The 18,398-nt window shown below is 41.5% G+C and overlaps 1 protein-coding gene across 1 annotated transcript in view; it reads right to left on the bottom strand.

The window, feature by feature from the left end:
* LOC124280434 (sodium- and chloride-dependent GABA transporter 2-like) overlaps positions 1 to 8,671 on the bottom strand; it is a 35,823-nt gene extending 27,152 nt beyond the window's left edge. The window contains exon 1 of the mRNA XM_046716723.1: positions 8,362 to 8,671. Within this exon, the coding sequence (XP_046572679.1) occupies positions 8,362 to 8,551 (190 nt within the window). The 5' untranslated portion in view covers positions 8,552 to 8,671. The remainder of the gene's footprint in view (positions 1 to 8,361) is intronic.
* Between the last annotated feature and the right edge of the window lie 9,727 nt (positions 8,672 to 18,398).

The raw sequence follows: 18,398 nt of genomic DNA, 5'->3' as shown, positions 1-18,398 counted from the left end.
ACACGTTTATAACGAATCAACGGATATAACGAACTGTTTAATGTTCTGCAACATGTATATATTCTTCATATTCTCTCTCTCTCTCTCTCATACTAGGGAAGGGATTAAGAGTTGGATGTAAAGAGTGAGTGAGCGAGTTTAGTTTACGCCGCTTTTAGCAATATTCCAGCAAAATCACTGTGGGGGACACCAGAAATGGGCTTCACACGTTGTACCCATGTGAGGAATCGAACCCGAGCCTTCGGCGTGACGAGCGAACGCTTAAACCACTAAGCTACCCCACCGCCCCTCGGATATAAAGACGTTTTTACGTATGCCTCCAAAGCATGACTAGAGTGTTTTACATTATTATTGTTCCTTTATGTACACATTTGTATTTGTGAACACTTGGTTGTGAATAGTACACGTATTAAGACATGCCAATCCATCTGACCACGCTTGGTAAATTGCATAACTGACCAACGAATAGCGTGGACATCGCGTTTAGTTGTTTCTCGACCCGAAATACAGCATTGTTCCAACTGTACCGCTGTTATAAAATGTTATGTCACTTACTAGTATACTCGTCTCGCTCTATATATCCACCAAACCAAGCCAATATGTAACAGCTATACTTCAGAGACTTGTGTATCATTGAAACACTGTTATGAACTTAAGAGTGGGACCCCAAACATTGTTGATACACAAGCCTCCAATAATCAGAACAAGCTGAGGTCCTGTTTGTTCATGTTGGTGAAAAAGACAGGACATGGGCGTTGCCCTTGGTGTACACCTCGCTGGAAAAAGTCCACGTGCACACTCCCGTTGTTGACGGGTCTGCTTGTTTGGCAGTCAAGGGTGGGAGCGCGGAATCTAGAAATACTGTTATGAAAGGTTCAGGGTCTACTCGAGAACCAATCAAAATGTCCTTTGTGACTCGGAACAGCTGCATATTGTAACGACCAGTTTAGCCACCGAAGTGAAGAACCGGTTAGGGTGACTGTGTGACTGTGACGGGGAATTGTATCTTTGGAATTAACTATGCAACGTATTGAACAGATACTTGTTAGGGATGACAGTTACTGTGCGATATAGTGTCATGATTATGTGTATGAGAATGCAAGTTTATCAAAGGTAGTCAAGGGGAGCTAATAGTGCGAGCGTGAGTGAGCTTAGTTTTACGCCGCTGTTAGCTATATTCCAGCAATATCACGGCGGGGGAAACCAGCAATGGGCTTCACACATTGTACCCATGTGAGGAATCGAACCCGGGTCTTCGGCGTGACGAGCGAACGCTTTAACCACTAGGCTACCCCATCATCACCTATAACATAGTCTGTCGTACAGACCCTGAAGCAAATATATCCAAGAAAGCCCACGCAAGTCTAGAAAATGTGGCAAGTCTAGATTTCCTCAGCTTCTGAAAATGAAGAAAGTCTCAGGGCTCCTTTTCATTATATTATAGTTTCTTTTACTATGAACTTTTTTCAGTAAAATATGTTCATTTCAGAGACTAGTTGTTAGTCTACCCATAACACTGATGACATGTTTAGGAATTTAATTCAATTTTAATATGCTTAGGTCGCGTGTTTCCTTGGATCTTACAACATTTTTGTGTCGCTCGGTAGGCTCCTTAAAAATAAATTGTAATTTACTGTGATCATCGAGCTGTTGCAGACATAGTGTGTTCGTTGTATATATTTAACGTTTCAGTTTTTACACGCCTGAAAGTAGTCAGTGATGTATATCTATCTCAGGAAAATACTGAAAACAAACATGTAACTTAACTTCATCATGAATGCCCATCGACATAAGAGAAACGTGTATAAGCCTGGAGTCTGATGGGGTTTAATGGATAATGATTCAATACTGACGTGCAAAAGAAAGTACACGTTTGGAAAATGGACTTGAACACGAATTTCTAACGTTACCTAAACGTAGCTAGGCTAAAACAGTCGCCGAAACACAGCAAAATCCACAACTATGATGCCTGTATCCAATACATCGCCAAATATCCATGTCTTGTTTATTGAGCCACCCCCAAGCATGGGTGTATACTTTCCTTCGTCCAACAGGTTAGCAGCTTTACTGTCACACACATATACATTATCATCTTATGTTTCATTCTACCATGGCTACGTGAAATGCTCGAATTTGATTGGTCAATCCATAAAATCAGACGGTAATCAATTAGAAGATAAAGCTACTCTGTTTTCAATTTTGCGGTCCTTTATCGTTGATTGAAGACCGCTAAATGTAATTTAAAAACGAATGCGTTCGGCTTCAAATGAAATTTAGAGACTATCAATTCGGTCTAACATTCATCTTATTTCCAAACACAGTGTGTTTATTTCCTAAATAATACCAGCTACTATCTGTAGGCATTATCTGTTCACAAACCGGACTAAAACTAACATATTTCCTGTTTCATATAACAATTTAACAATTCTGAACTTTCCAGGCTAAATATCGTGGAAAGTTTAACTGTTTGAACTCTGCGATTCAGTGACCCGAAGCGGCGTCTGCGATTGAATGGGGCGGTGGAGTGAGGTTGGCGGTTTGAGAGACGCGGGGTGAGAATAGAGGTATTGAAGACAACTGACACCCGACGTCCGAGCCAAAAACACTCGTTATAAGGCGTATACTCCCTTAGGCAGGTGCAGGTTGGCCGTTCAGTCACTAAAGGTCCATTGCCTAATGTTCTGAAGCTCTCAACCCTGAAGACAGGTCTGGGCAAGGAGGTGGCGTTTGGTTAAAAATATTTCTATTTTAGTCCATCAAAATTCAGCAGTGTTTTTCATTGTGGATTCTGTTGCATTTGTCATTTACCATAAATTACGACAAGTACAAAGTTTGTCTTTTACAGCATCTTGAAAATATTGTCAAGTGATATATCATGTTATGGTCTCCATGTAATTGTCACTTGTCACTTTTATTTATCTTTTATGATATAAAAAGTCGGGATGTGTTTCCGAGACATTTTAAGCGTGTATTTCGAGACTACTAGGGGACTTAACGTATAACAACAAGTGGACGTATGGCCATGATTCCTGACTGGCGTATTAGTAATCTTTCTGTAAAGAATAATCAGAAACAAGAAGTCGGCAGTCTTAATAAATACGTCGACGTCTTGAAATATTACAATCTCGTTAATTCACGTGAGAAAGTACGTCAGTTTGTCTCGTCGTTACACGTACTACATTCAATGATATAGACAAACAACTAGTCTCTGGATTGAACATATTCTACAAATAAAACAGTTCACAATACAAAAAATAAAATATAATGAAAAGGAGCCCTAAGACTTTCTTCATTTTCAGAAACTGTGGAAATCTAGACTTGCCACATATTCTAGACTTGCATGTTCTTTCTTGGATATAATTGTATGACAGACTATCAATGATAGAGACTGGCCTAACACATGGCTACAAGCGTGTATACGTGTGTGTGTATGCGCCTCCGTGTGTGTGCATGTGCATGTGGTGAGTTTGCGTGTGTGCCCATGTGTATGTGGTGCGTTTGCGTGTGTGTGCGTGTGTGTGTGCATGTGCATGTGTTGCGTTTGCGTGTGTGTTGATCTAACGCTTGTCAAATAACCATCTTTATCTAAAGAAGTATATACGATAAAACATCCGTACCAATTGCCAAATTTTGAAAATGAAAACGTAAAACCCTTTAATGAACACTTATTGCATTTACATCGAACTGTTCAATACAGACATAGTTATTGAAGAATGTAACTGACATGTGTAGATCGTCAGATATGCGTAAGTAGTCCACTGGATATAGTGCTCCACTGTTACACCAAACATGTTTCATTTCAACCAGCACCAGGATGCGAAAAACATCCCGGCAATAATCATCTGTTTGATTGACATTTTTGAAGTTTATGAATAATAAAAAAGGTATGATACAACTTGTATATTATATTATGATGCGACGTTTCGGTATAATGTATATATTATGATGTAGACTCTTACTTGACAACTGTATAAGAATCTATACCGAAACGTCGCATCGTAATATAATAAAGAAGTTGTTATCCATAAAGTATAGTAAATTTCCTATTCCCAATAATCACCACAGCCCGTCAGACCACATCCTTGTGTATCACTGCAATGGAATTTCCCACTACTTAACAGAAAAAATATCCTACGTCATCATGTTTCGCAAGAGGAAGTGTTTCAAAAGTACGGGGAATACCTGTCCCAGCTTTGCGACAGACTCTATCTCCGGCGGAATCTTTTTCGACTTGCGTTAAGTACTGGTATTGCCTGCATTAGTAACTGTGACGGGCTTGCAGTTGAAACTGGGTCATCGCTTGCGGGGGTCTGAACTGCACCTGATGTCTACACAAAACATCATGTGGAATTTTCCTATTAATGGGGATCTAGGCCAGTACAGGCTATATACAGCGCAGTGTGTGCCCAATAGGACCTGTTTGTATCCACATGCCTCTCAACAGATGTTCCCTGACATCGCCGCATATTAAAAATATGGAGACATATGTTGACGCTTTTTATTAATGTATTTTAAGTCCCTTTTCTGTTTGGGATAAATAATGTAGACCCAAATATGCCTACGTTTTCTGCCTACCTTCGCTCCGCCTACTCTTTATAAATCAACCATGCTTACTAGAAAGTCAGTCATGCTTCTCACTCACCTTCCATTCAGACTGTGTTTGATTCAACGGACTAAACCTATCAGTCGATCAATGAATACATGTCTTCAGCCATCCGTATCTATCTACCTATTAAATTCCATCAACAACTTACCTGTCTGTTCATTATTTGTCATACCTATATACCTGTTTGTGAATTAATTATATAAGCTATACCCATCTACCTGTCTATTCAGCCATCACTCAACAGAAGAATGTTCTAATCCATTACGTCATCTATTGTCTTCGCTGGAAGGCTAACGTATCTACTCGACATCCTGGTCTCTCTTTACCATCACCATCACTGTAAGACGATGATGGAATTGTGAGCCCCTTCCACCCCGGCAAAAACAGGATACATATAAACACTTGCTAACACTAACGTATCACCGTACCTTCTGTCTCCTCAGTATAAGGCATAAACAAACTTTACGCAGACATTATATTCATTCAACCTGTATGGCCATATGCTTCCACGCATGTCCATAATATATATTAAACACTGGCCGGCAGGTAAACCGAAATGAAAACTTCCAAAGTCATGATTATACAACTCCTTCCATGTCGGACAAAGTCACTACAATCAAGTCATATTGCACGACAACACTACCACCATCACGTCAGTCATATTGCACGACAACACTACCACCATCACGTCAGTCATATGGCACGACAACACTACCACCATCACGTCAGTCATATTGCACGACAACACTACCACCATGACGTCAGTCATATTGCACGACAACACTACCACCATCACGTCAATCATATTGCACGACAACACTACCACCATCACGTCAGTCATATTGCACGACAACACTACCACCATGACGTCAGTCATATTGCACACAACACTACCACCATCACGTCAGTCATATTGCACGGCAACACTACCACCATGACGTCAGTCATATTGCACAACACTACCACCATCACGTCAATCATATGGCACGACAGCACTACCACCATGACGTCAATCATATACAGCATCACCATCACACTAAGTCAGTCATGTTGTACAGCATCGCTACGTCAGCCATGTCGTACAGCATCACCATGTCAATTCTCGTGTACAACATCTCCATCACCACCAATAACATGTCACTCATGTCTTGCAACATCACTCCCACAACCATGTCAATCATGTACATCATCACCACCGTCACGTCAATCACGTCGTGCACCACCACCAGGTCAGCCATGTCGTACAACATCACCACCAACATCATGTCAATCATGTCGTACAACATCACCACCAACAGCATGTCAATCATGTCGTACAACATCACCATCAACAGCATGTCAATCATGTCGTACAACATCACCACCAACAGCATGTCAATCATGTCGTACAACATCACCACCAACAGCATGTCAATCATGTCGTACAACATCACCACCAACATCATGTCAATCATGTCGTACAACATCACCACCAACAGCATGTCAATCATGTCGTACAACATCACCATCAACAGCATGTCAATCATGTCGTACAACATCACCACCAACATCATGTCAATCATGTCGTAGAACATCACCACCAACATCATGTCAATCATGTCGTACAACATCACCACCAACAGCATGTCAGCCATGTCGTACAACATCACCACCAACATCATGTCAATCATGTCAGTCTTAACACTGTATATCCCAAGACAAAGGTCATTCTCGTATACCTGAATGTCACAAAGAGCATTGACCAAGGCAGGTAAGTCACAGATCTTTACTACGTGAAACGCCATGACAGTTGGGTTGCGGTTCGTTCTTAATAAATGACCCATTCGAGTAAGAAAATTTTAAATTTTGTGTATCGCAAAAGTTCCAAATCGACACGACACAAAATAACCCAGTGTTGTAACTTGGTGCATATTATAGACCATATTACTCTTTACCTCTACCAGTATTGGGCGATGCACACTGTATTGAAACTGCCGTTGTCAAATATTTGCTTCTCTGTTCAAATAAGTATTGTGTTTCGTCTAGAATGTCTATTCATGGGGATTGTTGGGGGAGAGGGAATACATTAACCGCCACTTTGACCTTGGGGATGTATGACTTAACCATGTAGATACGTGCTGATGAATTAGTGACATTACACAGCTGACATTACACTCGAGGTCTTGGTTTGTGTCATAAGACAATACTTTAATGACAATACAATGCCTTAATGACGTCGAATCATGAAGCATATTCATATGGATTATATTTAAGACGAACACAGGATGTATGTATGTATGTATGTATGTATGTATGTATGTATGTATGTATGTATGTATGTATGTATGTATGTATGTATGTATGTATGTATGTATGTATGTATGTATCTCTGTGTATGTATGTATGTATCTCTGTGTATGTATGTATGTATGTGTGTTTGTGTATGTATGTATGTATGTATGTATGTATGTATGTATGTATGTATGTATGTATGTATGTATGTATGTATGTATGTATGTATGTATGTATGTATGTGTGTGTATGTATGTATGTATGTATGTATGTGTATGTGTGTATGTATGTATGTATGTATCTCTGTGTGTGTGTGTATGTATGTATGTATGTATGTATTCAAAACTGTAGAGTGAGTCAGCATTTTTCAATCATGTCACTAACCGTGGTGGCTGTTATAAAGTACCCCTATAATTGCCATTACCTTAGGCAAATGAGTTTGTTCAAAATTACCTCTGTTCACCCAGCAGAAAGTGGGTACCCGGTGGGAAAAGGCATATGACTATAACCTTCTAGCGCCTCACAGGCAGCTTGGGTTATCCGGAGTAATAATAATCAGATTCTGATTACAGCGTCAAGTGAGCAGCTAGTCAGATGGATACTAGGCGCTATTATTGAGGCCATTACATTGTTGAATCGTGACGTGAAAGTGTGTCTGATGTTTTGCAGTTTCAAGATACTTCTCTTCATGTGGTAGTCTTGTTTGCAGTCGTAGCAAGTGTGTGGGTGTTATATAGTTGCAAATGATGTAACTTTCATTTCAAACAAGGCAACAAAGTTCTACAACAAGTGAAATATGGTCACAAACATAAAACATAAATCTTTGGTTTTGGTTAAAAGTAATCATGGACTTTAACAACGCGATACTGTTCCAACACATTGTGTTACACGAGCTTCTTACAACCACCGAAAGTAGATGCAGTGGTGATATGCGATTCCATACAATCCTCCAAATGTACATTAAGATCAGATTTCAGACTTGTATTAATAACAAGGATCACTGCAAACGTACTCTACAGGTCAACAGAAACACAGTTAAAGCAAACTACACACGTTGTGCAAAAGTATATGGTGCGTCTTGTAATATTCAACAATAACAGGGGTAATAAATTTGGATTGTCATTGTTGGGGTCGTTAGAGCGTGACGGCAAAGGGGCTCAGGTCGGCAAACAGTAATAGGTGTGCTGCCCAGCGCGTTGTATGAGACGTCGTGAAAGCCGTGTGTTGTCGCTGTCTAGTAAAGCTCTACGCTAACACATCACACTTCTTGAAAACATCATTTTGTTCCAGGCTTCAGTCGCTAGCCGATAAGAGCCAAAGGTTAACCGTACTTTTACAAAACATTCAATCTATACTCATATATAATAACATAACGTTTGCGTTTAGAATGTAGGTATATATATATGCGTGTCACACCCGTTTGCATATACATTAATACGAAAATGCATTGGTTAATTAATATAAAGGATATAGACGTTACGTACCTCCTCCGTTTTTATAACACAGGTATGGAAATCTCCATACATTTCCAAGACCGACTGAAAATCCAATACAAGCCAAGAGAAAGTCAAAAGCTCTTCCCCATGTTTCTCTCTTGTTAACCCCTTCTTCTTCCTCCAGTTCAACAACGGGGGCTACAGCAGCCTGATTGTTGGACTCTTCCTCTTTCCCCATATCCTTGTTTCTTTGGAACCAGACAAGAAGAAAAAGGAAAGACTTCTAAACCCATGTACGACCACTACCGCTTGGCCTGTGTTGATGATCTTTCGAAGCCTGTCAAACAACTTGAAGCAGGTCCCATTCGTCACGGGGGTGACAGGTTACTGGGTTATCTGAAATGCCCCCGTGAACGTGATGGTGGCTGAAGACACTTGAAATGCCCGCTCAGGTGCGCGCAACGTTAATCAAAGCAATCACTTGGAAGTCACGACACTGTCCATTGTGTTAGGAGTTAGGTCCTGCTTTCCTACTTGTCACCCCTCTCTGTCGAATAGAATGACCTAGGCCTCTTATTGGGTTTGGAAGCCACAATGGTATATCAGATTTGTACACATGCAATGCAAATGGTAAACCATGTCAAATTTATGCCGTCTCAGATTTCCATGCGATAACTCGTATGTAATATATGCATGCTTATTGTGTTTCTGAAGTTTTTCTGGGACTTTTAAAAGTTCAAGGCATTTATTTCTGTCGCTATATTTATGAACTTGCGTTGAGGGGTGGGGTTTGTTAGTCGTTGTGCAGTGAGGTGAATCGGGTAAATCTTCTGGGTAGTTTGGGAAACGCCAGTATTGTATATTGGGCCACTGAGTCACTAGATACAACAGCGTGATGCATGTTGGCATTATGTGAAACTTTCACCAACATCAACTTTATCTGATTTCTAAATATACATATATAGAGACATTTAAGATTATGACGAGTGTCTAGTGATCTTGAAGACACCGTTCACGGCGGATAGTAGCTCGCCAGGTTAGCTCGCGCCATGTTCGTCTTGGCCTCCACGACATGGCTGTCATGCTCACAGAGAATATCGTTGTATTGACCTGATGGACTTAGAGAATGTCGCTGAGATGACTTGATGGTCACACAGGGAATGTCGCTGAGATGACTTGATGGTCACACAGGGAATGTCGCTGAGATGACTTGATGGTCACACAGGGAATGTCGCTGAGATGACTTGATGGTCACACAGAGAATGTCGCTGAGATGACTTGATGGTCACACAGGAATGTCGCTGAGATGACTTGATGGTCACACAGGGAATGTCGGTGAGATGACTTGATGGTCACACAGAGAATGTCGCTGAGATGACTTGATGGACACACAGAGAATGTCGTTGTATTGACTTGATGGACACATAGAGAATGTCGTTGTGTTGACTTGATGGACACACACAGAGAGAATGTCGTTGTGTTGACATGTGGACACACACAGAGAATGTCGTTATATTGACGTGATGGACACAGAGAATGTCGCTGAGATGACTTGATGGTCACACAGAGAATGTCGTTGTGTTGACTTGATGGACACACAGAGAATGCCGTTGTATTGACTTGATGGACACATAGAGAATGTCGTTGTGTTGACTTGATGGACACATAGAGAATGTCGTTGTGTTGACTTGATGGACACACAGAGAGAATGTCGTTGTGTTGACATGTGGACACACACAGAGAATGTCGTTGTGTTGACTTGATGGACACAGAGAATGTCGCTGAGATGACTTGATGGTCACACAGGGAATGTCGTTGTGTTGACATGTGGACACACACAGAGAATGTCGTTATGTTGACTTGATGGACACAGAGAATGTCGCTGAGATGACTTCATGGTCACACGGGGAATGTTGTGTTGACTTGATGGACACACAGAAAGAATGTCGTTGTGTTAACTTGATGGACGCACAGAGAGAATGCCGTTGTGTTGACTTGATGGACACACAGAGAGAATGTCGTTGTGTTGACTTGATGGACACACAGAGAATGTCGTTGTGTTGACTTGATGGAAAGAGAGAGAATGTCGTTGTGTTGACCTGATGGACACACAGAGAATGTCGTTGTGTTGACTTGGTGGAAACACAGAGAATGTCGCGATCGTTGTGTTGACTTGATGGACACACAGAGAATGTCGTTGTGTTGACTTGATGGAAACACAGAGAATGTTGTTGTGTTGACTTGATGGAAACAGAGAGAATGTCGTTGTGTTGACTTGATGGACACAGAGAGAATGTCGTTGTGTTGACTTGATGGACACACAGAGAATGTCGTTGTGTTGACTTGATGGAAACACAGAGAATGTTCGTTGTGTTGACTTGATGGAAACAGAGAATGTCGTTGTGTTGACTTGATGGACAGAGAGAATGTCGTTGTGTTGACGTGATGGACACAGAGAATGCCGTTGAGATGACTTCGTTGTAAGCATGGTCATGTCGTTGTGTTGACTTGATGGACACACAGAAAGAATGTCGTTGTGTTGACTTGATGGACACAGAGAGAATGTCGTTGTGTTGACTTGATGGAAACACAGAGAATGTCGTTGTGTTGACTTGATGGACACACAGAGAATGTCGTTGTGTTGACTTGATGGACACACAGAGAATGTTGTTGTGTTGACTTGATGGAAACACAGAGAATGTCGTTGTGTTGACTTGATGGAAACACAGAGAATGTCGTTGTGTTGACTTGATGGACACACAGAGAATGTCGTTGTGTTGACTTGATGGACACACAGAGAATGTCGTTGTGTTGACTTGATGGACACACAGAGAGAATGTCGTTGTGTTGACTTGATGGACACACAGAGAATGTCGTTGTGTTGACTTGATGGACACACAGAGAATGTCGTTGTGTTGACTTGATGGAAACAGAGAGAATGTCGTTGTGTTGACTTGATGGACACACAGAGAATGCCGTTGTGTTTACTTGATGGACACAGAGAGAATGTTGTTGTGTTGACTTGATGGACACACAGAGAATGTCGTTGTGTTGACTTGATGGACACACAGAGAGAATGTCGTTGTGTTGACATGTGGACACACAGAGAATGTCGTTGTGTTGACTTGATGGACACAGAGAAATGTTGTTGTGTTGACTTGATGTGACTTTGATGGACACACAGAGAATGTCGTTGTGTTGACTTGATGGACACACAGAGAGAATGTCGTTGTGTTGACTTGATGGACACACAGAGAATGTCGTTGTGTTGATGACTTCATGGTCACACAGAGAATGTTGTGTGTTGACTTGATGGACACACAGAGAGAATGTCGTTGTGTTGACTTGATGGACACACAGAGAATGTCGTTGTGTTGACTTGATGGACACACAGAGAATGTCGTTGTGTTGATGTCGTTTGTGTTGACTTGATGGACACACAGAGAATGTCGTTGTGTTGACTTGATGGACACACAGAGAAATGTCGTTGTGTTGACTTGATGGACACACAGAGAATGTCGTTGTGTTGACTTGATGGAAACACAGAGAATGTCGTTGTGTTGTTGACTTGATGGACACACACAGAGAATGTCGTTGTGTTGACTTGATGGAAACACAGAGAATGCCGTTGTGTTGACTTGATGGAAACAGAGAGAATGTCGTTGTGTTGACTTGATGGACACAGAGAGAATGTCGTTGTGTTGACTTGATGGACACACACAGAGAATGTCGTTGTGTTGACTTGATGGACACACAGAGAATGTCGTTGTGTTGACTTGATGGACACACAGAGAATGTCGTTGTGTTGACTTGATGGAAACACAGAGAATGTCGTTGTGTTGACTTGATGGACAACAGAGAGAATGTCGTTGTGTTGACTTGATGGACACACAGAGAATGTCGTTGTGTTGACTTGATGGACACACAGAGAATGTCGTTGTGTTGACTTGATGGAAACACAGAGAATGTCGTTGTGTTGACTTGATGGACACACAGAGAGAATGTCGTTGTGTTGACTTGATGGAAACACAGAGAATGTCGTTGTGTTGACTTGATGGACACACAGAGAATGTCGTTGTGTTGACTTCATGGAAACAGCGAGAATGTCGTTGTGTTGACTTGATGGACACAGAGAATGTCGCTGAGATGACTTCATGGTCACACAGGGAATGTTGTGTTGACTTGATGGACACACAGAAAGAATGTCGTTGTGTTAACTTGATGGACACACAGAGAGAATGTCGTTGTGTTGACTTGATGGACACACAGAGAGAATGTCGTTGTGTTGACTTGATGGACACACAGAGAATGTCGTTGTGTTGACTTGATGGACACAGAGAATGTCGTTGTGTTGACTTGATGGAAACAGAGAGAATGTCGTTGTGTTGACTTGATGGACAACAGAGAGAATGTCGTTGTGTTGACTTGATGGACACAGAGAGAATGTCGTTGTGTTGACTTGATGGACACACAGAGAATGTCGTTGTGTTGACTTGATGGACACACAGAGAATGTCGTTGTGTTGACTTGATGGACACACAGAGAATGTCGTTGTGTTGACTTGATGGAAACACAGAGAGAATGTCGTTGTGTTGACTTGATGGACACACAGAGAATGTTGTTGTGTTGACTTGATGGACACACAGAGAATGTTGTGTATTGACTTGATGGAAACACAGAGAATGTCGTTGTGTTGACTTGATGGATGGAACACAGAGAGAATGTCGTTGTGTTGACTTGATGGACACACAGAGAGAATGTCGTTGTGTTGACTTGATGGACACACAGAGAATGTCGTTGTGTTGACTTGATGGACACACAGAGAATGTCGTTGTGTTGACTTGATGGAAACAGAGAGAGAATGTCGTTGTGTTGACTTGATGGAAACAGAGAGAATGTCGTTGTGTTGACTTGATGGACACACAGAGAATGTCGTTGTGTTGACTTGATGGAAACAGAGAGAATGTCGTTGTGTTGACTTGATGGAAACAGAGAGAATGTCGTTGTGTTGACTTGATGGACACACAGAGAATGTCGTTGTGTTGACTTGATGGACACACAGAGAATGTCGTTGTGTTGACTTGATGGACACACAGAGAATGTCGTTGTGTTGACTTGATGGACACACAGAGAATGTCGTTGTGTTGACTTGATGGAAACACAGAGAATGTCGTTGTGTTGACTTGATGGACACACAGAGAATGTCGTTGTGTTGACTTGATGGACACACAGAGAATGTCGTTGTGTTGTTGACTTGAATGTCGTTGACTTGATGGACACAGAGAGAAAAATGTCGTTGTGTTGACTTGATGGACACACAGAGAGAATGTCGTTGTGTTGACTTGATGGACACACATAGAATATCGTTGTGTTGACTTGATTGACACACAGAGAATGTCGTTGTGTTGACTTGGTGGACACACAGAGAATGTCGTTGTGTTGACTTGATGGACACACAGAGAGAATGTCGTTGTGTTGACTTGATGGACACACAGAGAGAATGTCGTTGTGTTGACTTGATGGACACACAGAGAATGTCGTTGTGTTGACTTGGTGGACACAGAGAGAATGTCGTTGTGTTGACTTGATGGACACAGCGAGAATGTCGTTGTGTTGACTTGGTGGACACACAGAGAATGCCGTTGTGTTGACTTGGTCGACACACATAGAATGTCGTTGTATTAGCCTGATGGACACAGAGAATGTCGCCGAGATGACTTGATGGTCACACAGGGAATGTCGCCAAGATGACTTGATGGACACACAGAGAGAATGTCGTTGTGTTGACTTGATGGACACAGCGAGAATGTCGCTGTGTTTACTTGATGGACACACATAGAGAATGTCGTTGTGTTGCCTTGGTGGACACAGAGAGAATGTCGTTGTGTTGACTTGATGGACACACAGCGAGAATGTCGCTGTGTTGCCTTGATGGACACACAGAGAATGTCGTTGTGTTGACTTGATGGACATACAGAGAATGTCGTTGTATTGACTTGATCAACCAGACTGTTACACGACAAAAACACAATTTAACTTTGAAAATGTTTACTATTCAGTCAAATAAGTACATGTCATTCAATTTGGTCCATGCTGAGATGAAACGTAGCAGCGTTCGTCGAGGAGATGTTCTTGTTTGCCCACCGGGTGCTATTATCACTTCACTGCCTTACACCGTAAAGAAAGAAAGACAGAGAGTGTTACTACATTCACCTGATAGATAGATCGATAGATTATTTCCTTTCACTTGACCAAAACCTTGTAAATCGTTGCATGAATGAATGAAATGGACACTCAAATTTTACAACAGTTCTCTCAATTTTCAATCGCATAAAATCGCATAAAAGAAGAAACTCGGTACGCTTTATTTTGCCCTTCCGTTTAACTGACCGACGTGATATAAATGTAATCTGCTGACCACAGACCGTTGTAATATAGCCGTAATATTGCTGACTACCGACCGCCGTGATATAAATGTAATCTTGCTGACCACAGAACGTTGTAATATAGCCGTAATATTGCTGACTACCGACCTCCGTGATATAAATGTAATCTTGCTGACCAAAGAACGTTGTAATATAGCCGTAATATTGCTGACTACCGACCTCCGTGATATAAATGTAATCTTGCTGACCACAGAACGTTGTAATATAGCCGCAATATTGCTGACTACCGACCGCCGTGATATGAATCTAATCTTGCCGACGACAGTTTCAGCGATTGCAGGCATGTCAGTCTGAGTATACAAAGACTTGACACCATATATGGTATTGTGAGGATTTGAGCTCTTCTCCGATGGGTCAAGATTCAATCGACCTTTAGAAAATACCTGGTATCATCACTATTTGATATAGATTCCTAAACAAGTGTTTATGATAGAGTCGGTAAGATTACACTAAGATTGAATAAGCGGATTGATTCTCACAATGCACTGTTGTTCACGCAAGAATCACACGATACGGTTCTCTTCAATGCTAGAGTCCTTCCTGTGAGAGGGAAGGAGATTTTGATGTTGGATAGAATGCCCAAGGATGTAGCATCATCTAAGCAGATGATCGATACGAAGAGACACGTGTTAGCACCACATGTCAGTGACACGTGTAACAGTGTTAGTAATAGGCTTAGATGAGCTGTGCTGAATAATCATTGACAAAGCGTATAACGGTACTGATAGCAGTTTTAGTTCAGTGAGTGAGTTTAGTTTTACGCCGCACTCAGCAATATTCTACTGACAACAGTAATGACGCCAACTGCACATGAAAGCCAACTTTCAATCGCATGGAACAAGGATATGTACAGGCACTGTCATCGAGGGGGTTTCAATCGCTAACAGAACAAGGACTGGTCTGGCGAGAAGCCACTGTCCTATGTCCGAGTAGGAATCCATGTTACACTGCCTCATGGTATCTCAGAGTCAGGCAGGCCCCTACCAGCTCACATTCAATATTATACAAAATACTCCGAAATGCTACAGTTAAGCTTTTGATCCGTGTTTGAGAAATTGGTTATGCCTTAATGATATTAAGAGGAACGATTACACTCTCGTTTACTTTCAGTGGTGTTGTGTTTATAACATAGAATACAAAACAAAGGGCAGCAACTATAAAACCTCTCATTTCATGTCACAAAATATATGTGATAACATGCCTTTTGACAATACAACCAATTATTGAGAATCCTGCGTCAGATAAGATCCAATGTACAGTGTTATGGCAGAAATATCCCACAAAAAGCAGAAACTGGTATTGTTTTAAGTTGTTCTGACTGGAAAATTCGATTCTCCAAGATCGAAAACTGATATCCGGAATTCCGTTTAAGCCTCACAACGACCCTTTGGAATGTGTTCTTATTTTCTTTCTCTTAAACTGTACATAACATTTAGGTCTTGTTTCCAATGTATTACTCCACTGGTTTCTTGTGGTTTATATTAGCGGTAACTCTGCCACAGTCTTTCGAGATGAGGGGCGGTGGGGTAGCCCAGTAGTTAATGGGTTTGCTCGTCACGCCGAAGACCCGGGTTCGATTCCCCACATGGATGCAATGTGTGAAGCCCATGGCCATATCTGGTGTACCCCGCCCATATTGCTGGAATATTGCTAAAGGTGGAGTAAAACAAAACTCAATCACTCTTTCGAGATGTGGCGCGTTGTCACATGGTACAGTCTACATTTGAATTTCGTCTGTTTTTCAAATTTTAAAAGCTTATACATTAATAAAATATCGTAAAACGGTTAAACTATTTCCATTTGCGTATATATCGATATCGATGCCTGTTTGGCAGCTAGCGACCGATGAAGTCAGTGTTTAAGCATGTATTGTCACAGCTGTACAACCATATCTTTATTACTCTGCATACAGAGGAAACTCACTTAGACACATTAGGGCCCTCTGCTCTCTGTCTGCTCATAAAACGTATGTTTACATACAATAGAACAGTCTGATCATATGATCGGCAAATTACCTCGAGGCAGTGGTGTGAGGCAGCGTCATCACTGTATCGGAGGGTGATATGAAGAAATCACTTTGAACCATATACTCCCTCCCTATGCAACATAGTTATGTTTTCCAATATTCAAACAAAACAGCAATGCATCCCACCCCACCCCGTGTCCAACCTTCACAGCAGCGTCCCCAGACACACACACACACCACACACACACACACACCCACCCCGAACGACACACACAGCAGTGTCCCCTTGCTTTTTGTAAAACACTAACAGCAATATTGCCGTCGCTGACCCCATAGGTAAAACCCATACAATATTCCTAATGGAACAAAATGTATACATCATTATTTTGTATGGACTGCTGAGTTCAGTGACTTGTCATGCATGTTGGTAAATAGAGCTGGCTGTGCAAATCGTTTTCACCCATGTGTGCACACATCCGAGAAGCGGAATTGAGTCACAGGGATGTTAAATGGTGAAATTCTGTATCGTTAAAACGAAGAAGCATTATCCAACTCAGAAACACTGGAGACACACTGGAGGCACAGGAACGTTGACCCCCACTACATGGAAATACAGACACGGTTAACAAACACGGCCTGTCGGATGTTGACCCCAATCTATAAGTAGTTGGATAAGTAAAGGGGTATCTGAACGTGATGAAGACTACAATGCAAGGGCGTATACATGAACGGATACCATGAGGGCATATACGTGAAAGGATACCATGAGGGCATATACGTGAAAGGATACCATGAGGGCATATACGTGAAAGGATACAACAAGGGGCATATACGTGAACAAATACAAGAAGGGCATATTCTTGATCAAATACAAAAAAGAAGGGTATACACGTGGACGAATACACGAAAAGAGGGAATATACGGGGTCGGTTACAAGAAGGAATATACGTGGTCGGGTAAAAGCAGGAATATACGTGGTCGGATAAAAGAAGGGCATATACGTGGTCGGGTAAAAGAAGGAATATACGTGGTCGGATACAAGAAGGAATAAACGTGGTCGAGTAAAAGAAAGAATATACGTGGTCGGGTAAGAGAAGGAATATACGTGGTCGTATAAAAGAAGGAATATACGTAGTCGGGTAAATGAAGGAATATACGTCGGATAAAAGAAGGAATATACGGGTCGGGTAAAAGAAGGAATATACGGGTCGGGTAAAAGAAGGAATATACGTGGTCGGTTAAAAGAAGGAATATACGTGGTCGGGACATAAAGAAAAAGGAATATGTGGTCGTAGTCAGATAAAAGAAGGAATATACGTAGTCGGTGAAAGAAGGATTATACGTGGTGGGATAAAGAAGGAATATACGAATAAAAGAAGGAATCGTGATATACAAGAAGGAATATACGTGGTCGGGTAAAAGAAGGAATATACGGGGTCGGATAAAGAAGGAATATACGGAGTCGGGTAAAAGAAGGAATAGACGTATAAAAGACGTCGGGTAAAAGAAGGAATATACGTCGGGTAAAAGAAGGAATATACATGGTCGGATAAAAGAAGGAATATACGGGGTCGGGTAAAAGAAGGAATATACGTGGTCGGATAAAAGAAGGAATATACGTTGTCGGATACAAGTTGGACATATGTATGGTCGGGTAAAAGAAGGAATATACG

The sequence above is a fragment of the Haliotis rubra genome, unplaced genomic scaffold, assembly GCF_003918875.1.
Source record: "Haliotis rubra isolate DU_JTF1 unplaced genomic scaffold, ASM391887v1 Scf1, whole genome shotgun sequence".
Taxonomy (NCBI): Eukaryota; Metazoa; Mollusca; class Gastropoda; order Lepetellida; family Haliotidae; genus Haliotis; species Haliotis rubra.
Note: the sequence above shows the minus strand (reverse complement) of the source record. Positions and strands in the feature narration are given on the sequence as shown.